Here is a 27647-nt window from a genome sequence, read left to right on the forward strand (position 1 = left end):
TTATGGGGAAATTCTACATACAAACAAGTTTTGGTTTTGTGCTATTAAGTTATGAGTTCCCTACTTTATGTTGCATAAATAATAGAAGCAGCTTATTTTAAACATTTCTAATGCAGGAGGCGCTGAAGGAGAACAACAAGAGAAAAGAAATGGAGGAGAAGACCAAGAGAGCCAAGCTGGCAAAAGAGAAAGCTGAACGTGAGAAACTGGAGCGTCAGCAGAAGAAGAAGCAGCTAATTGATATGAACAAAGGTAAAGTAATATTTTCAATAGAGGAATTTGTAAATCAAACAAAAGATACTCTAGACTCCTCTGGGTAAGTATGAAAAGTCCTTAATTGGTATGTTGAAACTGCAGTTAACTTTTCTAGTGTTGATTTTCTACCTTTATTTGGCATACCTGATTTTCATGTTGTTCTGCATCTGTCGTTCACTATATGTGATGTCTCTTCCAGAGCATTTTGTGGTGAATTATTGCCTTGTTTTCATTTGTTGCAGTTAATTGATTTCTTTTTATATGGATTTACTCCCAAGAAAAAGTTTCTTACTTGATGTGTTTTTAATTTTATTCTGTAAACATGTCTATAATCGAGATATTATGGCAATTAACATCTTTCTCTTTGAGCTTGGAGGCTCCATATTATAAATGGATGTTCTCCCAAGAGTACTGTTATGAGCTGAAAAATCTGGTTCAGCTGTGAGCCTAAATGCAGAGTGACATTTCAGCGTGATAAAAAGTAATGTATTGAGCTTATGGGTTAGCTAGAATGACATTATGTAGTTCATGAGGGCATTCTATGAGAGCCCCAGAGGGTGGGGAAAGAAGAATCAAGTGGCTTGCAATATCTGTGTTTTGCAAAGTTGCCAAAGACTGCAGAATGTGGTCTTTACTTTCTGTCCTTTTAAACCCCACAACTAAGGGGGGAAGACACAAATATGAATTAGATTGAACAAGAGATTAGTTTAGACTTCAGTTGCTGTTCTCCTTCTGTGATCATTTTTATACTGTTGTGAGACTGAACTAATCCTTCTCAATCATAAAACATATAAAAATGCTCAGTGTGTGACTACAACTTCTCTTTTCAACCCAGTGAACAAATCTGACAGGTTCACTCCTAGCAAAATAATAGATTTTTTTTCTTTGTCAAACCTTATGTAAGGTGCCAAGACATATAAGATTTGTACCTGAATGATGTTACAATAAACCTTATAATTAGAGTGAATTGAAGTAGCGCTAAGCTGAAGAGCAATCAATTAGAAAGAAATTGAAATAAAATCATTGCATTTTAAGAGAGTATGTACACTGTTTGTAGTGGAAGGTGGTTTATTCAAGAACACCTCATGCATTAGAAATATTGGGACCAATTTTTCAGAAGTGATCAAAGATTTTATGAGCTTCTCTTCTTTGAGTGTCTATCTGGAGGGGCCTTTGGCCTCTTTTCCAAATAAGTAAAACACCCACAGCTCTCATTGAACCACAGTAGGCTCTGAGTGCTCCTCAGTTTTGAAATTAGGGCCAAGATGTCCAAAAAAATATAGTTAACCATAGTATCTGGCCTTCATTTTCTATGAAAACTCTTTGACAAATGTAGTTTTAACACAGTTTGATTAAGACATCCCATAGAGAGTTTAACCACACACTTTATGGCAACCCTGGAAGAAAAATTGGCTAAGATTTTCAAAAGTGGCTAGTGACTTTGGGTGCCTCAATTTTTGGTGGTCCAACCTAAAAAGCCGAAAGCCAATCACCACAAAAAGTGAGGAACTCAAGGTTATTAGGACTTTTGGAATTGTTGACTATGTCATATTATTTTACACACATTTGCTATGCTGTGTAAGTCTCTCAGTATTTCAATATAATTAACTTGTCTAGCAATATTCTGTATTCCTTTTTCCAGTTATTTCATGTCTTCTCACTTTGTTTAAAAAAGAAAAAGAAACGAAGAAGAAGAAGAAGGCAGTCTGCCTTACAGCCTCCTTTCTTTTCAATGCCTTTCCAGTGAAATCATAATTCCAACAGTATGTCTGTGAGATCCTTAAGGACTTCTCCTTGTGGCTCCCAATGCTATAATTCCAAAGTGTTCTAAAAAAAATCCTGATTATTTTAGATAAATGGGGAGCATCTAAAAGCAAAGAAATGAAAAACTCATATCTAAATAACAAATGGTATGTGGTCTCAAAATGTTGGATAACTCCCTTTATTGGCTCCCAGGGAGAGAGAAGGTTTGGGAGTGAAAGTCTGGAAGACAGTGGAAGACAGTGGACAAGCATGCACGTAAAGTGTGAGGAAATAGAATCTGTAAACATGTATCGAACTATAAATCATTGTGTGTGCACAGTTCTTAAAATAATCGTAGTCCATCAATCCGATGATGACAAATCTGTGCAGATCATCTGTTATTGGTTTTATGGTGTGCCCTCTGGTGACTGAAAAAGCCAATTCTAGAGCTGCACATTTTGCTGCAGATGGTGCATGGGAAGTTTGCAATCTGTGGGTTGTCCATTGCTGATGTTCTGTGACATCGTTCGTGTGCCTCTTGTAGATGCCGGCAGCAGTCTTCCTCAGAGGCAATCCAGGTATTTCTGACTGTTGCGCGCCACTGTGTTCTGTCACTGAGGGCGTCCTCAGGGTCCCTAGGTTTGATACTGCTGTACTGCAGATTGGCTTTGATGGTATACTTGTAGCATTTCCATGGCCGACCTATACACTGGATTCCCTGGGAGAGTTCACCATACAGAAGCTGGCAAGGGATTCTGTTGGCATCCATGCGGCTGACATGACCGGTCCAACGTAGTTGTGACTTCATAATCATAATTTCGATGCTTGTCATCTGGGCTTTCTCGAGGACCTCAAGATTGGGCACTGTGTCTTGCCAGCGGATCTTCATAATGTTACAGAGGCAGCGCATGTGGTATGCTTCGAGCTGCTTGATGTGATGCCTATATAGTGTCCATGTTTCGCACCCGTACAAAAGAGATGAGAGAAAAACAGCTCTGTACACAAGCAGCTTTGTTGACATCCGGATGTTGTGGTGGTTTAGAACTTTGACACGCAGACAGCCAAGTACCTGGCTCACTTTGGAGAAGCCTCGTACCCCCAAGGCTGGGAAGTCTACTGCCACCCCTGCAAGAAGGAAACGTAGAGTAGTGGTGGTTGGAGACTCTCTTCTGAGAGGGACGGAGGCGCCCATCTGTTGCCCTGACATTTCCTCTCGGGAGGTCTGCTGCCTGCCGCGGGTCCGTATCCGAGACGTTACGCAGACATTGTTGAGGATTATCTGGCCCTCTGACTATTATCCCATGCTTCTCATCCATGTGGGCATTAATGATACTGCGAGGTGTGACGCTGAGCAGGTCAAGAGTGACTTCAGGGCTCTGGGGGGACGGGTCAGGGAGTTTGGGGCGCAGGTGGTATTCTCTTCAATCCTGCCTGTCAGAGGTAGGGGCCCAGGCAGAGACAGGTGTATCCTAGAGGTGAATGCTTGGTTGTGTACATGGTGTCGCCAGGAAGGCTTTGGTTTCTTTGACTGTGGGATCCTTTTCTGGGAAGGACTGCTAGGCAGAGATGGAGTTCACCTTTCGAGGAGGGGGAAGACGATATTCGGACACAGGCTGGCTAACCTAGTGAGGAGGGCTTTAAACTAGGATCGACGGGGGCAGGGGAGAAAAGCCTGCAGGTAAGTGGACAGCATGACTACATGGGAGATGAATTTGAAATGGGAGGGAGTATGGGCTACACTGGGAGAGTAAAAAGAGGGCCAGGGCAAAACTGGGAGGCAAGACCAAATCAATGATTGAGATGCCGATATACAAATGCAAGTATGGGAAATAAGCAAGAAGAATTGGAAGTACTAATAAATGAATACAACTGTGATATCATTGGCATCACAGAAACTTAGTGGGATAATACTCATGATTGGAATGTTGGTATTGAAGGGTACAGCCTGCTTAGGAAGGACAGACAGGGAAAGAAGGGAGGAGGTGTTGCCTTGTATATTAAAAGTGTACACACTTGGACAGAGGTGGAGATGTACATAGGAGATGGACGGGTTGAAAGTCTCTGGGTTAGACTCAGAGGAGTAAAAAACAAGGATGAGGTCCTACTAGGAGTCTACTACAGGCCCCCTAGCCAGGTGGAGGAGGTGGATGAGGCTTTCTTTAAAGAGCTCACAAAATCATCCAGAGCCCAGAATTTGGTGGCGATGGGGGACTTCAGCTATCCAGGTATATGTTGGGAAGCTAATGCAGCAGGGGACAGACTGTCCAATAAATTCTTGGATTGCATTGCAGACAACTTTTTATTCCAAAAGGTTGAAAAAGCTACCAGAGGGGAAGCTCTTCTAGATTTAATTTTAACAAATAGGGAGGAAATTATTGAGAATTTGAAAGTGGAAGGATGCTTGGGTGAAAGTGATCATGAAATCATAGAGTTCACAATTCTAAGGAAGGGTAGAAGGGAAAACAGTACAATAGAAATAATGGCTTTCAGGAAGGCAGATTTTGGTAAACTCAGACAGCTGGTAGGTAAGGTCCCATGGGAAGCTAAACTGAGGGGTAAAACGGCTGAGGAGAGTTGGCAGTTTTTCAAAGGGGCATTATTAAAGGCCCAAAAGCAAGCTATCCCACTGTGTAGGAAAGATAGTAAACATGGCAAAAGACTGCCTTGGCTTAACCAGGAGATCTTGCATGATCTCAAAATAAAAAAGGAACCTTATAAGAAACGGAAACTAGGACAAATTACAAAGGATGAACATAGGCAAACAACACAAGCGTGCAGGAGCAAGATTAGAAAGGCTAAGGCACAAAATGAGCTCAAACTAGCTACAAGCATAAAGGGAAACAAGAAGGCTTTTTACAAATACATTGGTAACAAGAGGAAGACTAAGGAGAGGGTAGGGCCATTGGTCAGTGAGGAGGGAGGAACAGTAACAGGGAATTTGGAAATGGCAGAAATGTTTAATGATTTCTTTGTTTCGGTCTTCACTGAGAAATCTGAAGGAATGCCTGACATAGAGAATGCTAGTGAAAAAGGGGTAGGCTTAGAAGTTAAAATAAGAAAAGAACAAATTAAAATTTACTTAGAAAAATTAGATGTCTGCAAATCACCAGGGCCTGATGAAATGCATCCTAGAATCCTCAAAGAGCTGATGGAAAAGGTATCTGAACCTTTAGCAATCATTTTTGGTAAATCGTGGGAGATGGGAGAGATTCCAGAAGACTGGAAAAGGGCAAATATAGTACCCATTCATAAAAAGGGGAACAAGAATAACCCGGGAAACTACAGGCCAGTCAGCTTAACTTCTGTGCCAGGAAAGATAATGGAGCAGGTAATTAAAGAAATCATCTGCAAGCATTTGGAAGGTGGTAAGGTGCTAGGGAACAGCCAGCATGGCTTTGTTAAAAACAGATCATGTCAAACCAATCTAATAGCTTTCTTTGATAGAATAATGAGTCTTGTGGATAAGGGAGAAGCAGTGGATGTGGTATATCTAGACTTCAGTAAAGCATTTGACACGGTCTCACATAATATACTTATCAATAAACTATGCAAATACAACTTAGATGGGGCTACTATAAGGTGGGTGAACAACTGGCTGGATAACCGTACCCAGAGAGTAGTTATTAATGGTTTTCAATCCGGCTGGAAAAGTGTAACTTGTGGGGTTCGCAGGGGTCTGTTTTAGGACCGGTTCTGTTCAATATCTTCATTAACAATTTAGATATTGACATAGAAAGTACACTTATTAAGTTTGCAGATGATACCAAGCTGGGAGGGGTTGCACCTTCTTTGGAGGATAGGGTCATAATTCAAAAGGATCTGGATAAACTGGAAAAATGGGCTGAGGTAAACAGGATGAAGTTTAATAAGGACAAATATAAAGTGCTCCACTTAGGAAGAAATAATGAGTGTCACACATACAGAATGGGAAAGAACTGCCTAGGAATGAGTACAGCAGAAAGGGATCTGGGGGTTATAGTGGACCACAAGCTAAATATGAGTCAACAGTGTGATGCTGTTGCGAAAAAGGCAAACATGATTCTAGGATGCATTAACAGGTGTGTTGTGAACAAGACACAAGAAGTCATTCTCCCGCTCTACTCTGCGCTGGTTAGGCCTCAGCTGGAGTATTGTGTCCAGTTCTGGGTACCGCAGTTCAGGAAGGATGTGGAGAAATTGGAGAGGGTCCAGAGGAGAGAAACAAGAATGATCAAAGGTCTAGAGAACATGACCTATGAAGAAAGGCTGAAAGAATTGGGCTTGTTTAGTTTGGAAAAGAGAAGATTGAGGGGTGACATGATAGCAGTTTTCAGGTATTTAAAAGGGTGTCATAAGGCAGAGGGAGGGAACTTGTTCTTCTTTGCCTCTGAGGATAGAACAAGAGGCAATGGACTGAAATTGCAGCAGGGGAGGTTCAGGTTGGACATTAGGAAAAAGTTCCTAACTGTCAGGGTGACCAAACACTGGAACAAATTGCCAAGGGAGGCGGTGGAATCTCCATGACTGCGTCTACACGTGCACGCTTCTTCGAAGTAGCGGCACCAACTTCGAAATAGCGCCCGTCACGTCTACACGCGTCGGGCGCTATTTCGAAGTTAACTTCGACGTTAGGCGGCGAGACGTCGAAGTCGCTAACCTCATGAGGAGATAGGAATAGCGCCCTACTTCGACGTTCAACGTCGAAGTAGGGACCGTGTAGACGATCCGCGTCCTGTAACGTCGAAATTGCTGGGTCCTCCATGGTGGCCATCAGCTTGGGGGTTGAGAGATGCTCTCTCTCCAGCCCCTTCGGGGCTCTATGGTCACCGTGGGCAGCAGCCCTTAGCCCAGGGCTTCTGGCTGCTTCTGCGGCAGCTGGGGATCTATGCTGCAGGCACAGGGTCTGCAACCAGTTGTCAGCTCTGTGTATCTTGTGTTGTTTAGTGCAACTGTGTCTGGGAGGGGCCCTTTAAGGGAGCGGCTGGCTGTTGAGTCCGCCCTGTGACCCTGTCTGCAGCTGTGCCTGGCATCCCTATTTCGATGTGTGCTACTTTGACGTGTAGACGTTCCCTCGCTGCGCCTATTTCGATGTTGGGCTGAGCAACGTCGAAGTTGAACATCGACGTTGCCGGCCCTGGAGGACGTGTAGACGTTATTCATCGAAACAGACTATTTCGATGTTGGCTGCACGTGTAGACGTAGCCCATCACTGGAGCTATTTAAGAAGCGGTTAGATAAATGGCTTTCAGGGATGGTCTAGAAAATGCTTGGTCCTGCCATGAGGGCAGGGGTCTGGACTCGATGGCCTCTCGAGGTCCCTTCCAGTCCTACTCTTCTATGATTTGCGCATTGATCTCATTATCCAGTGATTCATCTACCCAGGTATTTAAAGTTCTTCTTCGAGTGTCCCCGTGGGTGCTCCACAATAGGTGACGGGCTTGCCCGGCGCCGCAGATCAGATCTTCCAAGCAGTTTCTGCCGGACCGCGCATGCGCCGGCGCGCGCCGCTCCCTTGCGCGCGCCTGGCCACGTGTGCGATCCGGTCCCCGCCAGTTCCTCTTAACCGCCGTCGGCTGCAGACGGAATCCGACTAGGCTAAGGCCAAATAGCGTATTCAACGACTTTATCTGTTTTTCTTTGAAGTTTTTTCAGGTACTTAGGCTACTACAAGTTAGCCGGTTGTTATTTTGCAAAAAAAAAAAAAAAACAACAAACAAACTACGAGTGGGACAGCTTTAGTCCAGTCCCAGTAACAAGCGCCGGAGGCCAGGAGCTAGGGCCATCAGCCCTCCTGCTGAGGCAGGCCATCGGACGGGGAAAACGGCACAAAGAAGGTGCTAAGTACCCGCTTAAAAACTCAAAGACTCACCAACAATGTCCTCTTCAGGCTTTAAAAAATGTGAGTCCTGCCGAGAGGCGATGCCAGCATCCGATGGGCACAGTCTATGCATAAGGTGCCTGGGGGAGTCCCATGTGGCACAAAAATGCGCCTTCTGTGCTAAATTAACGACCAGAGCACGGAGAGACAGGGAGATGCGGATTAAAATGCTGCTTCTTGATAAGGCCCTCCAGCCAGACGTGCCGGAGCGGCCGCAGCAGGAGGGACCCTCCAGGGCCCTTAAAAGAAAAGCTGCCTCCCTCACTCCATCAGCGCAAAAACGGAGGAAAGTCTCTCCAGCCCGATCCCTGCCGGCAGCAACAGTGAGCGGGACGGGAGGAGCAAGCAGCCCCCAGCCGCAGCAACAGCTGATCGGCGGCGGCACGGAGAGCCACATGGAAGCGGCTCAGCCTCCGATAATCAGCCAGCCGCCCCGCACTGCAGGCAGGGCGGCGGCTAAACAAGCGCTGGTACCGGCGGCACCGCAGGCAGCGGCACCGACCCCCAGGGAACCGGCGGTGCAGAGCGCGCAGGCACGTAGCCTGCAGGCGCAGAAGGACACCGCACGTGCGCCACCGCCTTCGAGCGTGCCTAGCACGGTGCTGACGGGGCTGGGATCCCCCGCGCGTCAGGGGGCGGAGTTACCTCCTCCAGGGAGGGGGAAGGCTGCACACAAGAGGAGGCATTGTAGCCCCTCTCCGGACAGGGCTGTGGAGCTGCTTTCTCACAGCCCTCCGCTCATGTTGCAGACTCCAACCAGAAGGCAGGGGTCCCCCCTAGCCTACCCGGAGCCCCCTTCTCCATTTTTACAACCAGCCTCACCATAGCTGGCACCACCTTCACCCTTCCTGGGGTTTGAACCGCTGGACTATTATGCGAAATCGCTCTCTCCAGTGTCTCGACGATCTCCCTCCCCCAGATGCAGAGGGTACGCACCAAGGGAGTGGTCTAGGTCACCTTCCCAAGAACAGTGCCTATACTGCCATGGTCGCCCCTACCACGCGGGGCATAGACACCATCGGCAATCTACTAGGGAAAGATCCCCACAGACTATCTCATACCCCCGAGGGCAATTGCGACTGGGGACAGAGACTCAAGCATCTCAGGGGGGACTGGTCATGGAACCCCGAGATTTTCCCTCGCAAACCTCCAGCGAGAGGGTGTACCATCACCAGCAGGAACCGGAAGGGTCCAGAGAGACGTACCCCAGCGGTTCCTCGCTCTCCTCCCCGGACGAGGCTACGGCCCTGGGGGACGTCCATCCTACGGACGATCTCAAACAGTTTCAGGAGCTGTTTAAGAGGGTGGCCTTCACGCAAGGCATCCAGACAGCAGAGGTGCAAGAAAAACACCATAAGCTCCTCAAAAATTTGAGACCTCCGGCCTCCTCCAGAGTAGCAATACCGCTTGATGAAGCGATCTTAGAGTCCGCCACTACGATATGGCAGACCCCTGCAACTATTCCGCCTGTCCAAAAGAGAGCGGATAAGAAATACTTCGTGCCGGCGAAGGGCATGGAGTTCCTGTTTAGCCACCCACAGCCAAACTCCTTGGTGGTGGAGTCCTCGCAACAAAGATCAAAAACATCTCAATTTAAAACAGGGGGAACAGACAAAGATGCCAAGAAGCTAGAGCTGTTCGGCAGAAAGGTCTACTCCTCCTCCACTTTAACGTTGCGAATGGCAAATTACACAGCGCACTTAGCGAACCATAATTTTGAAAACTATTCCAGGTTAACCTCCCTCATGGACTCGCTTCCAGAGGACAAAAAGTCGGTCCTCAAGGCCATAGTGCAAGAAGGCTACGCGGCTGCGAGGACGGGAGTTCAGATTGCTTTGGACGTTGCGGACACAGCAGCACGTTCCACAGCAACCGCAGTGGTGATGCGAAGGGAGTCCTGGCTCCAGACCTCGGGTATACCGAGGTATCTGCAGGCAAAGATAGTTGACCTTCCCTTCGACTCGCAGAAGCTGTTTGCTGAATCAACTGACTCGGTCCTTCATTCCAGTAAAGACTCAAGAGCCACACTCAGGACCCTGGGGATTTACACCCCTCCATACACAAAGAAAAGATACTACCCTCAGCAAAGGCGGTACCAGTACCAGCAACAGCACCCCCAGTATCACAGGGGTTACGAGCAAGGGCGACATCAACAGCACCAGCAGTACACAACTCCCAGGCGACACTCACAACAGAGCCGTGCGTCCTCGGGGCGGGGCCAAAGGCCACAAGTTTAACATACAGATCCAGGGCTGCGCCATCACTACCATCACACAAGGTCATCCGAAGCGGCTATTCCACCATCGCCTCCGACCATTCTACGACCAGTGGCAAAGGATCACCACAGACAAATGGGTGCTGGAGATCATAGCCACGGGGTACGCCATCCCCTTCCAGTCGCTCCCACCGTCGCGACCTCCACCCAGGCCCCACCTCCAGGAGGCCTCCCATGTAGCCAGGCTCAGGCAGGAGGTGGCCCATCTCGTGCTCATAGGGGCGGTGGAAAGGGTGCCGGAGCAACTGCAAGGAAAAGGGTTCTACTCCCGGTATTTTCTCACGGAGAAAAAGACAGGAGGCTGGAGGCCCATCTTAGACCTTCGCGGCCTCAACAGGTACCTGCGCAAGCAACGTTTTCGGATGACCACGATCGCCTCCATCCTTACAGCACTGGACGATGGAGACTGGTTCGCAGCCCTCGATTTACAAGACGCGTACTTCCACATAACCATCCATCCGGCTCACCGGCGATTCCTCCGGTTCATGGTAGGCAACAAACACTTCCAATACAAGGTCCTACCGTTTGGCCTCTCCTCGGCCCCCAGAGTCTTCACCAAGACCTTGGCAGTGGTGTCAGCCTACCTGCACAGACAGGGGGTATTTATTTTCCCGTATCTGGACGACTGCCTGCTCAAAGGGGCCTCGAAAGGGGAGGTTCTGCGCATGATACGTGTCACAGCAAACACGTTCTCCTCACTTGGCCTGGTTATCAATCTGGCAAAATCAAAAATAGACCCCACACAGGACATAGAGTTCATAGGGGCTCGCATAAACTCGGTTACAGCGAGAGTATATCTACCAGAGGCTCGCTTTCGGGCCATCGGTTCCCTCGTGCAAGTCATCACCTTCAGCCCTACGGTGCCGGTCTTGATGTGCTTGCAGCTGCTGGGCCACATGGCAGCGGCGACGTTTGTAGTGCAGAACGCCAGGTTACACATGCGCAGCATGCAGCACTGGCTGGCGAGTGTATACAAACCGGCAGTACACACCGTTCACAGGGTGGTGTCGCCCACAGCCGGGGTGTGCAAATCCCTGCAATGGTGGGTAAACCCCAGGAACCTGCTAACAGGGGTACCCTTCCACCAGCCGCAAATATCGGTTTTTCTCACTACAGATGCCTCCCTCATAGGGTGGGGAGCGCACATGGGCGAAGAGGTGACTCAAGGACTGTGGTCACCCACGGAACAGTCACTACACATCAATGTACTGGAGCTCAGAGCAGTGTTCAACGCCTGCAAACACTTTCGAGACCACATACAAGGCAAAGTCGTCGGGATCAGTACAGACAATACCTCCACCATGTTTTATATAAACAGGCAAGGAGGAGCTCGATCCCGTGCCTTATGCGCGGAAGCAATCCGCTTATGGAACTGGTGCATCGCCCACGATATAATCTTGAAAGCCTCATACTTGCCGGGTGCGCACAACGTGAAGGCAGACGAGCTGAGCAGGCGTTTTGCGCTCACACACGAGTGGCAGATCCGTCCCGATCTGCTACGGCCGATTTTCCACGCATGTGGTTTTCCCCAAATAGATCTGTTTGCCACTCAGCACAACAAGCAGTGCCCACGATTCTGCTCCAGGGCAGGACTGGGATGGGGGTCCCTGGGGGACGCGTTCGCGATCCCGTGGGGGGGCCCCCTGCTTTATGCGTTTCCTCCCACAGTGCTGATCCACAAAGTTTTGCAAAAAGCCAGGAGGGAAAGGGCCCGGATGATCCTGATAGTCCCAACGTGGGATCGCCAACAATGGTTCCCCCTACTCCTGCGCATGTCGGACCGTCCACCGATGCCTCTTCCGGTGCCGCCGGATCTGCTCACGCAAACCCAGGGGTACATAGTGCATCCGCACCCCCAAAGCCTGCGACTGCAAGCGTGGTTAATCCATGGCTCAGCTCCCTAGAGAGCACATGCACAGTGGGAGTCCAGCAAGTCCTAGAAAGTAGCAGGAGGACTTCCACTAGGAAGACCTACAAACAAAAATGGACTCGCTTCACGGCTTGGTGTTCTACCAAACAGCTGGCCCCCCTTTCGGTGCCTATACCTACAATTCTAGAGTATTTACTGGACCTCAAGAGAGGAGGACTCTCGCTATCCTCGTTAAAGGTCCACCTTGCCGCCATCTCGGCGTTCAGACATGAGGAGGAAGGGCACACGGTGTTCGCCCACCCTATGGTTACCAGGTTTCTCAAAGGGTTGGTAAACCTCTACCCCCCTCGGAAACCGATTCCACCTTCGTGGAACTTGGACCTGGTGCTTACCACACTGATGGGACCACCGTTCTAGCCCTTGGCCACGGTTCCGCTCCGCCTCCTTACAATAAAGACGACCTTTCTTCTTGCAATTACGTCAGCTCGTAGGGTGAGCGAGCTCGCGGCAGTCATGGCAACGCCACCCTGCACTGTTTTTTCCACGGAGGCGGTAACCATACCGCTGCATCCAGCCTTTGTTCCCAAAGTTTCTTCCGAGTTTCACATCAACGAACCTATTGTCCTACCCTCGTTTTATCCAAAGCCTCATAACTCCAACGAAGAGGCGCGCCTACACCTCCTGGACGTGAGGAGGGCGCTAGCCTTCTACGTAGACAGGACCAAGTCCTTCCGGAAAACGGATAGACTCCTAGTCTCCCTCGCTCCCAAATCGAAAGGAGAGGGTCTTTCCTCGCAGAGAATCTCGAAGCACATTGTATCCTGCATAAAAATGTGCTACGAGCTCAAAAAGACTCCTTTATCTGCCACTCCCAGGGCTCATTCCACCAGGGCGGTGGCGGCATCAACAGCCTTTTTCAAGGGCGTTGCGTTAAAAGACATTTGCAGAGCGGCGACCTGGTCATCCTACGACACCTTCGCCAAACATTACGCCCTTCACAGGGTATTCCAAGAGGATACCCGTCTCTCTGCAGCGGTCCTCTCGGGGACAAGCTGCACATAATCCGATTACCCACCTCCTATCTTGGGTTACTGCTGGGTAGTCACCTATTGTGGAGCACCCACGGGGACACTCGAAGAAGAAAGAGAAGTTACTCACCGTAGTAATGGTGGTTCTTCGAGATGTGTCCCCGTGGGTGCTCCACTACCCGCCCATCCTCCCCGCTTCGGATCTCTGTTAGTGTTTTGCAGGAGCACCCGAGGCGGTTGGTCGAGGAACTGGCGGGGACCGGATCGTGCACATGGCCAGGAGCGCGCAAGGGAGCGGCGCGCGCCGGCGCATGCGCGGTCCGGCAGAAACTGCTTGGAAGATCCGATCTGCGGCGCCGGGCAAGCCCGTCACCTATTGTGGAGCACCCACGGGGACACATCTCGAAGAACCACCGTTACTACGGTGAGTAACTTCTCTTTCTCCACTACTTTAAGCCGAGTGCCGTCAACAGAGATACTCGGGACAGGAGCATTTGATCCAGGTGCAGGTTGATGGAGAACTTCTGTCTTTCCGAGGCTGATAGTTAATCCAAAAAGTTGCAAGGCCTCAGCAAACTTGTTGACAATGTGCTGATGATCGTTTTCAGTGTGAGCCGTAAGGGCACAGTCGTCAGCGAAGAGTGCCTCAGAAAGGAGTTTCTGCACTGTCTTAGTCTTTGTGTTCAGGTGACAGAGGTCAAAAAGTGAACCATCATGCCGGTATTTCAAGTATATACCTTGGTCCAGATCTTTCAGTGCATGGTTAAGGACGCATGCAAAGAACAGGTTAAATAAGACAGAAGTGAGAACACATCCTTGTTTCACGCCATTGGTGATGCTGAAGGGGGTGATGTGGCTCCCTCAGACAGTACTTTGTCTGTCATGTCGTCATGGAAAACGTGTATAGTCTGGACAAATATTCTTGGGCAGCCAAGTCATATTAGAATGGTCCAAAGGGCTTCCCTGTTGACTGTATCAAACACCTTTGTCAGATCTGTGAAGAAAGCATACATGTGCATGTTCTGTTCAATGCACTTCTCTTGTATTTGTCTGACAGCAGACACCATATTGGCTGTGCTCCGGCCAGGTCGAAAACCACATTGACTTTCAGGTAGATTTACCTCGGAAATACTGACTGTTAGGTGGTTCAAGATGATGCGGGCAATGATCTTCCCTCCAACGGAGAGGAGGGATATGCCTCTCTAGTTTCCACATTCTGCTTTGCTGCCTTTATTCTTGAAAAGGGAGACAATAATAGCATCGTGGAGGTCCTGTGGTATGTTTTCATCCTCCCAGATGCTGATGATCACGCTATGGAACGCTGCTAGTGCTGCTGGACTTGCCCCAATTATATATGTCTGCTGGTATCCCATCTTTTCCAGGAGCTTTTCCTGAATTAATCTGGCTAACAGGTTTCTTATTCTCATCTATAGTGGGCTGAAAGTCAAGATCTGTCAAGACGGGTTGTTGTGGAATTTCATTGAGGACGTTGTTATTCACGGTCGATGGTCTGTTAAGGAGGTTGCTAAAGTGTTCTCGCCCTCTTTCTTTGATGCCCCCTTTGTCTTTGACCAGCGTTGTGTTGTCTGATGAGAGCAATGGGGTAGTCCTTGGTTTAGAAGGTCCATAGACAGTCTTAATAGCACTAAAGAACACCTTTGAGTTGTGGGTTTCAGCATAGTGCTCAATTTCTTTGGCTTTGCTCTCCCACCAGCTGTCTTGTGTCTGACGGAGGTCTTTCTGTGTTTTTCTCTGAAGGTGCTTGAAATGGTCCCATTTGGAGGCTGAGGAGGGGTCATTCTACCATTCAATAAAGGCTTTTCTCTTTACTTCCAGTGCTGAACATATTTCTTGGTTCTCATCGAACCAGTCCTGATGTATTCTTTTCTTTGCTCCAAGTGATGTTATTGCTGTATCAGTCACTAGCTGCTTGAACTGATGCCACTTTTTGGTTACAGTACCGACCAGTTGACTGTGGGATGTTAATTTGTCAATGAGACTCTTCTGAAAATTGTTTAAACGTTGAGCATCCTTCAGTTTGGCTATGTTAAAAGCAGGTCACACATGCATAAGGCATTTATGCCGAGAGGGAGCGATGTAAAGTTGAAGAGATATCCTGACTAATCTGTGATCTGTCCAGCACTCTGCGCCTCGCATTACTCTGGTGATCAGTAAGTTTCGCATGTCTCACCTTCTGACAATGGCATAATCTATCAGATGCCACTGTTTAGACCTAGGGTGCCTCCACGTCGTTTTGTATTTATCTGCTTGTCGGAACAGATTGTTGGTAATAGTCAGGTCGTTTTCAGAACAAAGGCTCGAAAGGAGTAGTCCCTTGCTGTTCATTTTGCCTACAACATGTGGCCCGGTTACTCCTTTCCAGTTCTCGTTGTCATCCCCGCCTCGGGCGTTGAAATCTCCAAGTAGGAATAGTTTGTCTGTTGCAGGTGTGGCCTTGATTAGTTTGTTGAGATCTTCATAGAATTGTTCCTTTGAGTTGTCAGGGCATGTTAGAGTCGGTGCATATGCACTGATGATGGTGGCATGATGTTTGGCGTTTAGTGGGAAGTGTAGTTTCAGCAATCTTTCATTGATACCCACTGGAAGGTCTGGGAGTTGATGCATCAATGAGGTTTTTATTGTCAGACCGACTCCATGTATTCTATCCTCTGTCTGTCTTACCCTTCCAGAAGAAGGTATAACCACTTCCTGGTTCACTCAAGAAACCTTCCCCAGCCAATCTTGTTTCACTTAGTGCTGCTATATCGATGTTATAGCGGGCTAGTTCGCAAGCAGTGAGAGCTGTCCTTCTCTCAGGTCTTGCAACAGCTTCTCGATCCATGAGAGTATGAACATTCCATACACCAATGGTAAGTTTTCTCAAATTTTTCTTTTGGTTTCAACCACAAGTAGGGTTGAACTGCCAGCTGCGGCTTGCTGGCCAGTTATTGTTGTAGGATAGGCAGTTTTTAGGCCACCTTTTCTAGGTCCCTCCCTTACTAGGGTGAGCAGTGCTGTCCTAAAGAGGACTGCTCAGATGCCTGGGATGCTGCCGGGCAACTCTGCTGCCCCAGGTACACAGCTGGATGACCACTTGTTCACAGGCCGCCTACGTGCAGGATTGGGACTACGACTCCCAATGGTAACCTCCACCTGTCGCTTCATTCCTCCCCCATTGCCGCAGGACTTGAGTGATGTGATGATATGATGATTTGCACAGGACCTATGCGTGAAAGTTTTTTAAGTGGTAGAGCTGTTGCACGGGAGCAATCCCACTCTCTCGACCTTGGAAGCCAGGCACCAGTGGTACGTAGAATCATCACGACTGTTAACTTCTTTGGTTGCAGTGGATGGCCTTGACGTCTTTCGTGCCTGGTCAAGCCCTTCACTTTCCACAAAGCATTGCAGAACCTCTTTCATGGCCATTGGATCTAAATGATCTCTTCCGCCCAGTCCGCCAGAACTGACTTCACATGCTGGGTAGGCACATCCGAAAATTCACCGAGGGTTTGAGCCCCATCGGTTACACTCACCTGATTTGGCCGACCTGTCGAAGCTGTTGCCTGGGGTGTGGCCGCTGTGCATGCTGCAGCTACTTGGAGCCCCAAGTGAGAGCTGAGTGACAGGCGGAGACCAAAATGGACGGACTACCCCCGAAGGGGTACAACAAGTCCCTCCAACAGAGGTACTGCCCCTCCCTATACATCCCATACACTCCAAGTTTGCATCTGCCTAAAATGGAAAAGACAGTTCAAGCCTTTGATGACTCGTAGAGGTGGCAAACCTTTTCAGTTCACCTATGAACTCTTTTCTTGTCACTTTCATTTTAAATAGAAGACTGTTCCTGGAAGAATAAACTTCCATTTTACTGCATTAAGTTTAGGGAGATGTTTTCTCCTCTAGTCAACACGAGACCATTCACTAGATTTTCTATATTCCTTTTTTAAGAGTTAGTTGACAGTCTTGGAAATTTTGTTTTAGAATGTGGCTAGAGAGAGGGATATTTTGAGTAATGTTAATGCATTGATGCCTCAAACTTCTTTTGATCATATGTCTTGCTCATAACAAAGGAGGAACTTTACTGGAAATAGATTTTAACTCTAATTTCACAGTAATTTTTCCCTTGTTCTGTGTCAAAAATGCCAAAGTGTGATTGAATGTCCACTGTAAAATGTGCGGAAACCACCATGTGTAATATTGAGCTGCCGCTAAGTATCCTCAGTGACCTTGTTTATGTCTTAACAAAAATGATGGCAAAAATAACTCTGTTTGTCTTCATTGCTAAAGCACATGTTCTCTTCTGTAATAAAACTGCTGTTTACCATCATATCCATCCCACATGTTGTTCTCTTGTGAAAAGGGCAAACAGAATCCAGAACATTCTCACTGAATAAGTATGTCTTAGTTTGCCAAATGAGATTTTTCCCCTTGGTACTTTCAGCTTTACAGGGTCATTTCTGCTTATGAAAATGGCTTGCAAATTTTTCTAAGCCAACATGACACAGAAGTCATAGTGGAAAGGTTGCATATGTCTTCTCAAGCCATCATTTTGACAAGGTGACTCTTTTCATATTTTAACCTATCTCTGTTGTTTCAGTTGTTTTCTAACTATATCTTAGAATATTGAATTATAATGTTCCCCAAAAACCTTTGCAGAAAATGCCTTCAATATTTCAGCTTCTTAACTTACATGTCTAAAGTAATTTTATTGCCTATGTGCATTGTAAGTGCTGAATCTAGGAATTGAATTTTTTTTCAATTTTTGTATAGCAACTAGCATATTTTAGTTATTATATAAATATTGACAGAAATAATATATCCTGTTTCCTGCAGTTGGTAGGAAAAAATGTTATAGGAAGCCCCTTTTTGTGTATTCTAGTCAACCAAAGGATGCACTAGACAACATTTCAGCTAATAATTTGCATGAACTTTGAGCTAATATTTATATCTAAAAAATTAAAACACATCCATAGTAACAAAAATCAAATATTTTCATGAGGACAAAGCCAGGGCGATTTGAACAGGTAACATATCACGTAGTTCACATCCAGAATAAAGTGGCAAAATTATATTTCTTCCAATAAACTTAATCAAGATGATATAAAGTACCTCTTACAGTGTCTGTTTTATGAACATTTTATTTTAAATTACAGAATCGGGTTCTATTTTTTTTCAATCTGTGGTTGCAAAGTTCACCATGAGTAAAAAAGATCTATAATATTCTCTCTCTCTCTCTCAATGACACTGAAATCCTATGGATATCTGACTTGATCTGAGCCAAATTTTGTTAGCAGTTACCCCAAATTAAATTGAAATAAATCTGTTGAAGTCACTGGATTTTGAATTTAATTTAACTAGGAACACACTCGGGCAGAAAAGACAGTGCCGTGTGAAAGAGGCCAGGGTTGTCTTCTGCCTTGTTTAATGTATAATGTGGATGGTGACCTGAATTATCTTGGGATCCACTGAATAATAAGGCTGAAAATAAATGCTGAACAGTTCCCTTACTAACGAAACAGTGCCAAACTTGCACATGATACAAGAAATGCCCAGAAATTCATAATATCTCTATTGTATCATGAATGTTGAGACTGTTTTGTAATAGAAACACACAGGCAGAGTTCTGGAACTGAAACAGTTGGGATTGCTTGAGTGTTGCTGTGGAAGTCCATTTTTATATTATTGCCAATGTTCTCAAGGAAAGCTGCATTTCACAAAACTTTCAGAGGTATTGACTGGGTAAGGATCCGGCTCAGAAGGTCACTTTCACATCTAGTTCCTAATGTCACAGCACTGTCTTTATTGGGTCTTTCAAGATAAATGTGAAAAATGGAAAAAGCCTGCCCTAAAATTAATGAGAGAAAGATGTTGCTTTGTGACCCCATACTGTTGTATCAGCACTTTGTGCTAAGCGATGGTATTGCTTGATACAGGATACTTGAAGTAATGAGATGTAGGTTCTCTGGCCTTGTATATTGATGATTAGCCTGTGGGATACCAAATAATTTAGTATCTTTGTACCCCTGTGGCCTATCTATAAAATCTCTATCTGCAAAGTACCTATAAAATATGGATACTTTATGTGTCCTTGTAAGTTCCATGAGACGCTTGGATGAAAGGCACTACCTCAGTGCAAGTAGTACTACTAGACCTTTCATCTGAGGATATTGATGACAAAAAATCTGTTACTATATAAGTATATATTAATAAAAGCTATATAACCCCCCAGGAAGTAATTGTATGATTTCCAGACTCCATGCTCCTTCTTATGGAATACATTTCATTATATCATGGCTTTTTATTTTGTAATTTTGCATATATTTACTTACTCATGTCACAGCTTTGTAGCTTTTGTAAGTCAAGTTGATTGTGTGCTTGCTGGGGTGCTTTTAGTCCATTCTGTCCTCAAGTTCCCTTTGGTCCACTGTCTCATCCCCCTCTATTTCAGGGACTCCTGCAGTTCCTCCTACCTTTCTTCCCTGATGCCCAGGCTCTGTTTGTCTACATGTAGCTTGCTTCCCCCCATGATGGGGGATCTGTATGGCCCTCATTCTCTTCTGCCCCCATACATGAGTCCCAAACTGTCTTCCCCATGTCAAGATCTCTATTTTCTCTCTCTCTTCCCACCTATGACACAATCTCCTTGTTACCTCACATTCCCATCTCCTTGTTACCTCCATTCACACTTTCTGGGTCCATTTTGTTCTTGCCCATTCTCCAATCCCATATCTCTGAATTCCTGGTTTTCCCCAGTCCCAGGTCCCCACTTTCACCCCTCTTCTGCTCCCAAAGTCCACTTTCCCCTTTCCAGATTCCTGCTTCCATGTCCAACCACCCGTTCCCCTCTCCTGTTTCCCCCTCTCCTTATCACATCCACTCCCCACCCCATCATTTCCTTGTCGATTGCAGATTTAATGCTTTGTGGCACTCATTTCCCTTCCCCCATGATCACAAAGTCTACTTCTCTTTTGGGTTTCTGGTTAGCTCCACAGCTATCAATGGCCCTTAGTCTTCTCTGGACTGTTTCCCCGTTCTACTCAGGGAGCACATTCTCTGGTCCATGGAGCTTGACACCTTTTATTACCTCCTTCTGCTACAGTTCCCCATTCTCCCCTACACTTGTCTTCCTTTCCCGTGGATTCCAGCTTCTGTAAACTAAACAAGCCCAAATCCCTCAGCCTATCCTCATAGGTCTTGTGCTCCAGACCCTTAACCATTTTTGTTGCCCTTCGGTGAACCTGCTCCAGCGAATCCACATCCTTTTTATACTGGGGGGCCCAAAACTGGACACACTGTACTTACAAGGCTCTCATATTTCTGTCAGTCCAGGCTACAGGCAAAGTCCTCAAGCTGTATATTAAGCATCTGCTTCTGAAAGCCCTGGTTTTCTTGTTAACTGGGCTTTTCTGGTGTTTTGATTTGCATCAAAATCAATAAAATTGTGCCTGCTGATTCCAAGAACATTCTCTGAAATTTTGGAAATGATTGGATGTGATGTTGACAAGTTATCACATTTCTATCAAACAAAATTTGTATGGCGTTGGGTGTTGGATTTCATTTCACTCTGCCACCTATCTGTATTAGGACTGTAGGACCAATGACTGGAAGAGAACTTGGCATCAAGTCTAGTCCCCTCCAGTCAGAGAGCTCCCATAATATAATCCTGTTCTTAAATTTATCAGGCTCAATCTTAAAATTAGTTAGGTTGTTTGCCCCCACTACAATTGGAAGGCTGTTCCAGAACCTCACTCTTCAGAGGTGGAGAAAATGGACAAGGTCCAGGGGAGAGCTACAAGAGTGATTAAAGGTCTAAGGAACATGAGCTATGAGGGAAGACTGAAAGAACTGAGCTTGTTTAGTTTAGATAAGAGAAGACTTAGAGGGGACATGATAGCAGTTTTCAAGTACTTTAAAGAGGGTTACAAGGAGAAGGGAGAAAAATTGTTTTCCTTGGCCTCTGAGGATAGGACAAGGAGCAATGGGCTTAAACTGCAGCAAGGGACGTTTATATTAGACATTAGGAAAAACTTTCTAACTGTCAGTGTGGTTAATACTAGAATAAATTACCTAGGGAGGTTGTGGAGTTTCCATCACTGGAGATTTTTAAGAGCGGGTGAGACAGACACCTATTGGGGATGGTCTAGGTGGTGCTTGGTCCTGCTGAGAGGGGAAGGAACTGGACTCAGTGACCTCTCGAGGTCCCCTACCGTTCTGATTCTATGATTAGAAACCATCTTATTTTCAACGGATGTTGTAACAGGCTGTGTTGATCCACCACACACATCATGAAATGTCCCAAAGGGGTAGCCATGTTAGTCTGTAGCTTCACAAAGAATCTTAAGGACAAATACATTTATTTATTAGGTAGTGAGATTTCATGGGTTAGACCTAGCAATCCTTAAAAAGAGAGAGCGAATATGTACACTGGCAAGTTAGTATCAGTTATCAGTACTCTATCAATCAAAACTTGAGGTCATGTGAGCATTTCCCAAAACTGTAATATAATTAATCATTGACAATTATTAAAGAGAGCTTGAAATATATGGCTGGGGGGTTCCTGAGAAAGAGGAGATACCAAAGCATAAAGTCTGTAATAAATGTGCTGAGATTATTTAGTGGCTAGTGCACTTATGGGGGATACAGAACAGCCGAAACGAAGCCAAAGGGTAAGAGGCTTAAGTCATACAAATATGAAAATAAAGACAGCCAGTGATGATCATCTTGGGGTCAATGAAGTCATAAAAAGTTTTTAGAAGTTAGTGGGACAGCCAGTAAGAGTAAAGAGAATGGTGAATGTATTGAATGGAAATAGAGTGGTAATTTTTTTTTAAAAAATGATGGCAGAATGATAATGTAAAACAGCAACTCAGACGTCTAATTGTGGAGTGGTGAGATTGTGCATGTATTGATATTTAAATGCCTTTATCACTATTTCATTTTTCTATGTCATTCCTTAGGGATATTCTTTACAGAAATCATGAAAATATTAATAATGGAGATAATGACAGAAATCAATTATCACACATTCTCCTGGTTTACTGGATCAAGAATTTCTTTGATTTTTATGTACATATAACTGTACTGTCTCAATAGAAAAGTCAACATAGAACATCTTACAAATGATGTGATAAATGATAAAGCTCACATAATACATATCTTTGTTATGATTACTTGGAAGGAATGTGAAAAACATAAAGGGGTCAACTTACATTTTGGAGGAAGATTTCCTGGAGAAAATAAAATGGTAAACTACAAAAGCGTCTCGTTAAATCAGAGTCATCACTACTTACTATGAAAAAACCATAGCACTTCTCACAAAAGTAGGAGCATGACCAAACTGTGGTTGAATTGACCATGTTTCAAGATAATTGCTTATATCATTCCCACGTCCTGTCATGTCATTTGGACAAATAATTCTTATTCCAATTGTTATATAGTAGTGTTGTTCTTCAATATGACAGCTGTGACGCATCCAAGAGGTGGCCATACTTTTCACTGTAATTGTTCAGTAAAATGATGTTTATACATAGTATACTTGATGGGTATTAGATAAACAGTAATAAGAATTTCTGAAATAAATAATTTATTTGGTCACCTAGCAGGTTCTGAACTGAAGGGCTAGGCAGCAGTCAAAGAACAGGAAGGAGATTTGCACTTAAATATATAACTGTCATAAAATAGAAGTTTATCTGTATGTAACTTTAGGGTAGGAGGAAGAATGGGTTGCTTGTTAAATTTGGCATCAGTGGAATGTTGTTTTTTGTAGCTGCAGCATATAGTTTCACACATCTGTTGAGATGTTTTTCTCCCAAGGGGCTTTCTACCACAGTTTGTCAAGACAGAGACAAATTAATCATGTTGATAAGCCTTGTGTCTACTGTACCATGGTATTAAACAGCTCTGAAGAAATATAGTACTGAAACTTTTCAAAACTATCTTAATTAACAGTGATTTGAATCAATTAGCTTTCATACTCCATCAGCAAATATTATAATGCCACAATACACCTTATTTTTTTTAATATTGTTTCCACTGAAACATGTTGACTTACTAAGAGTTGGAAAGTTATTTTAGATATTAGCATAATACTTCACACCTGTATGCTACACACTTTTGTTAAAAACATTTATACAGTCCATTCAATTTAAGACTAAACTGTGATGATTAGAGACTGCATTACAGCACTTTTCTTCGTGAGAATAAGCCCGCTACGTATAACAAAGAACCCTTGTTTAATGTTAGAAGTCTACCTGTCTTCTTTTTTTCTCATATGCAGACATCTAATTATATTAATTGAACTTTTCTTTCATTGACTTTAGTGGAGCTTTGTGAGCATCAGATTCTAGTATTCAAATATTCAGTTTCAAATTGTTGGTCATTGGTGAGATGTGTAACCTTGCTGGAAGAGTGACGGATTTCTGATTTGCCAACCTTGATAATTTTTCTGTTTTGTCAACCTGGATAACAATTTTGTTACTCTGTGCTTCATATATTCAGTTGATTCTGGTAAGGTTATAGATCTGAAGAAGTGGGTCTGTCCCACAAAAGCTCATCACCTAATAAATTATTTTGTTAGTCTTTAACAAAATGACTCCTTTTTTTTTGTCTTGTTGGAAGAGGAAAGTGATTTAAAGAAATATCTATAGACCAACACTGTGTTTAATGTTGAGTACTGGTGCCTCATTTTTTTTTAAATTAAGAAGAAAGAAAAGATGGGTTTTGTTCCCCACGGTAAATGTGAATTTAATTCACGTCAGAAAATGAATAACAACATGGTGTGGATCACCTGAGAACTGTTCGTGTGTCAAGGAACGGAACCAGATTTGAAAACTACAAGGGCATTGTTCACTAGGTTGCACAGCAAGACATGATCATTCCTAAAGTTTAAGGCAGTAAAACTAGAGAGATATGGTGGATGAGATAATATCACTGGCAGTTACAGATTTGTATTCTGTGTGCAGTATATGCTTACTGTCTGTCAAAGAGTGACTCGTCCTTTTAAGGAAAGATGGAACCTGTCAGACTTGTGCCATAATAAAGTAGCTGCTTCCCAGACTGAGGGAACCAGGACTAAGAGGGTCATGTGCAGTGTTCCCTGTAAGCTGAGTGCTCATACAGCCTCCTGAGAGAATTCAGGTACCACCCAACTGATAGCAAGGTGCCCCCATCTGACAGCATGTGTTTGTACCGATGGTGCACATCTGCAAATGCTTCAGTGTATATAACATAATTTATTCCATGCATGGCAGGAAAAAAATAGAAGGGACATTGCTAATTTGATAGCTTAGTGAGCTAAAAGTGGCAGTGAATCAGGGTCTGCTCTGCTAGATAAGGTACTCCAGAGCAACCAGCTTTTGGGGCCTGAGGCAGGGAAGGATGCATGAAACAGAGAACGGGGAAATCAGTCTAAAGTGCGAGGTGCTCTATCACTGAGACACAGAGGCAGTCCAGAAAGGGGTGAAAACAAAACCCAGAGGTCAGGCTCATGAAAGTCCCCAAATTGGGGGAAAACCTTTTTGTTTGGGGAAGGAGGAATTTTTAATTTGAATTTTGCTCTACTGGAAGGAGTTAAATTTTGTGATTTGCCTGGAGAGCAAAGCCACATCTCCAGCATAGTCTGGTGTTTGGAAATCAAAGGAAACCAACTGCTGGAAGAGAAGCTGGGGCAGGGCACGCCAACTGCACCACACTGTACCAGTAAGGTGTGGTACAGGGCAGCTACATACCACAACACTGCCATATTATTCTGATTTATCTTTTTCTTGCAGAAAACCATTCTCAGACAAGAAACAATGGCTAAAAAAAAATGTAATCAACTCTGTACTAAAGAAAGTGCCAGAATAACACCATTGTGCAGCCTGATCTTAATTAGAAACTTGTTTTAGTTTAATATTTCAATATTGTATGTTTTTTCTAAAGTGTCAAATGAACAACAGCTGCTGTAAACCAATATAGCAATTAAATTAGCTGTGTTCTTAGTGAAGTATATTTACATTCAAGTCCAATAGTTATTGCTAACAGATTCATAGTATCAATTGAGAGCACTCAGCCGAAACAAACAATATCCAATTAATAGACTTGATAAACTTAAACCCACATAGTATGTCCGAGTTCTTGGGCTATATTTGAATGAGTACAGGAACCAAATTCATTCCTCAGCTTCTGGGGTGTGGAATACATATGTACATGTGATCAGTTTTGATTTATATATACAGTATTTAATAGCAGATTTTTGTTGCACCACTCAGTTGATAGTGGTCTGTCAGCATTTCATAGTGCCCAGTGGTGAGACGCTACATTTTGGGTAGTGACATTTCATTCCATTTCATTAAAAAGCTCTAGGTGCTGAATTATTTTGCAAGTATCTTTCTGTTGCAAAAAGATAATGGATCACAAAAAAGTGGTCTTAACAGTAACTTTTGACAGGAAAATAACCCCCCCTCCTTTTTTGTTTTGTAAGAAACTATGAAGCACAGTAGCCTAATGGCAGGAGTAACAACCACAATTTTTCAATTGTTAAACTGAAACTACAATTCAGAGATCACCTTGAAGTGGAAGGTGGTAAAGAAAATTAATAGTACAAAATTAAAATAAAAAGTACTGCAAGAAATTTCACCTTGGACTAAGTAACAGACTGAGGTACTGCTGGGGACAGAAAACAAGAGTGACTGGACCTGAAGACAAACAGGCAGAGCTCAAGACAATGTGATTCAGGCAATAGCAGTCACAGTTAGACATAAGCATAGAGCAAGAAAAGGCAAAGCTGCTAGATATGAGGTCTCAGAAAGAACAGCAAAATGCAGAAAAGAAAACTCCTGAATGCAAACACCAGCCAAATATTGGGGGAAAAAAAGATGGGCAAAAAAGTATAAGAAAGCAAACAAAGCCATGAAAAGCAAAGCAAAAAAATAAATAAATAAAAAAAAGATACGTTGAAGACCTACCTTCTCCAGTTTGTGCTATAATGGGAACTCTCAGACTTGTTTACCAAGTGATTAAAACCCTGTGTGAAAATCTCAAAACAGGAAAAACCAAAGATGGAAAAATGCTCACACCTGAAACAGAAAAGAAAAAAATGTACAGGTAATTTCCAAGTTCTTAACAATCTCAGATGCACTTCAGCACCAGATTTTACTGAAAAGCATGCCTGATCAACTTTACATTTGCATTAGCCTAGTAGATATGTCAGAAGTACAAGGTGCAATTCAGAGACTGAAACATAACAACATGGCAGGAAATGATCCAACTAAAACAGAAATGCTGAAAGCACTTGAAACCAGTGACAGTCATTCAATGAACTTTGGGGGAAAAGACACCTCTCCTAACCCCTGGAAACGTGCTTTCGTTGTCTGAATACCCCTAAAAGGGTGATCTTACTGACTAACAACTGCTAGGATGAGAGAGGCAGTAGATACAAAACTTAGATAGAAAAAAAATATATTGAATTCAGACCCAAGAGTCCTCTTCATATCAAATATTCGTAATGGATAGCATCATAAATTACATAGATTGGCAAGGTCACCTCATCATCAGTTTCAATGATTTTTTTTCCAAAAGGCCTTTGACAGACAGATGTTGTGGGGATATTCTTCACTCCCATAGAATCCCAGCTAAATCTGGCAACATCACCAAGACCGCAGTGAGAGATGCTAAGTGTCCTGTAAGGGTGAACAGCCGGAAACTAGAGGGAATCAGTGTGAATGTGGACCAGAGACAGGGCTACATTTTATATCTGCTTTTGGTTGGCATTGCCATAGACTACCAGATGATGAAAAAGTGGTATAGCCTGGGTAGGTATCGGGTATCTAGACTACTTAGACATTACTGATATTGAACTACTGAATACCTCATGAGAAGAACTGCAATCAAAACCAGGCAATCTTATAAAACTAGTTGGCCAAACAGGGATCAGCTTAATTATGCTGTAACAAATATTCTTTCAACCCCAACATGAAGAAGTACCTTCATATGACGAAACAATATCAAGGGTAAAGAAACCCCATTCAGTTGGGCAACACCATAATGGCTGAGATCTCAAGAAATGACATCAATGTTAAGAAGAGGCATCCTCAACGTTTACCAAACTCAGCAACATATGGAAACCAGATATACAACACAATACAGAACAAAACTGAGAATGTTAAATGCAAGTATAATGTTTATTAATGAGTGATGTAGATTTACCAAAAAGTACAGTGACTACAGAAGATTCTGGACAAAGGTTAGAAAAACTTCAGTGACACAATGGCTATGTCTACGCTTAGTAAAAACTTCAAAAATGGCCATGCTAATTGCCAAATTGAAGAATACTAATGTATTCAGCGCCTCACTAGCATGCCAGCGGCCGCGGCTGCAGCACTTCAAAAGCGGTTCGCTCCCGCATGGCTTGTCTACACTGGGATCCTTTTCGAAAGGACCCCACCAACATCAAAATCCCCTTATTCCTACGAGCTCATGAGCAAATAATTGAGAGGAATGAAAGAGAATGGAGTTTTGGTATGGTAGGTTGGTTTCTTTTTTTTTTTTCTCTTTTTGTATCAACATTAGTATGTGACCAATGGTAAGCAAAACAAAAACCAACATATTTTATGTAGGAAAAACATTAATGAGTTTTAAAAG

The 27647-nt window shown here is 44.4% G+C and overlaps 1 protein-coding gene across 4 annotated transcripts in view; it reads left to right on the plus strand.

Moving 5' to 3' along the window:
- Positions 1-27647, plus strand: part of DIAPH2 (diaphanous related formin 2) — an 829633-nt gene that overhangs the window by 614409 nt on the left and 187577 nt on the right. For all 4 annotated transcript variants that reach the window (XM_075008062.1, XM_075008063.1, XM_075008060.1 and 1 more), the window contains one exon: positions 117-252. In XM_075008062.1, the coding sequence (XP_074864163.1) occupies positions 117-252 (136 nt within the window). The remainder of the gene's footprint in view (positions 1-116; positions 253-27647) is intronic.

This window comes from Carettochelys insculpta, chromosome 13, assembly GCF_033958435.1.
Source record: "Carettochelys insculpta isolate YL-2023 chromosome 13, ASM3395843v1, whole genome shotgun sequence".
Lineage (NCBI taxonomy): Eukaryota > Metazoa > Chordata > Testudines > Carettochelyidae > Carettochelys > Carettochelys insculpta.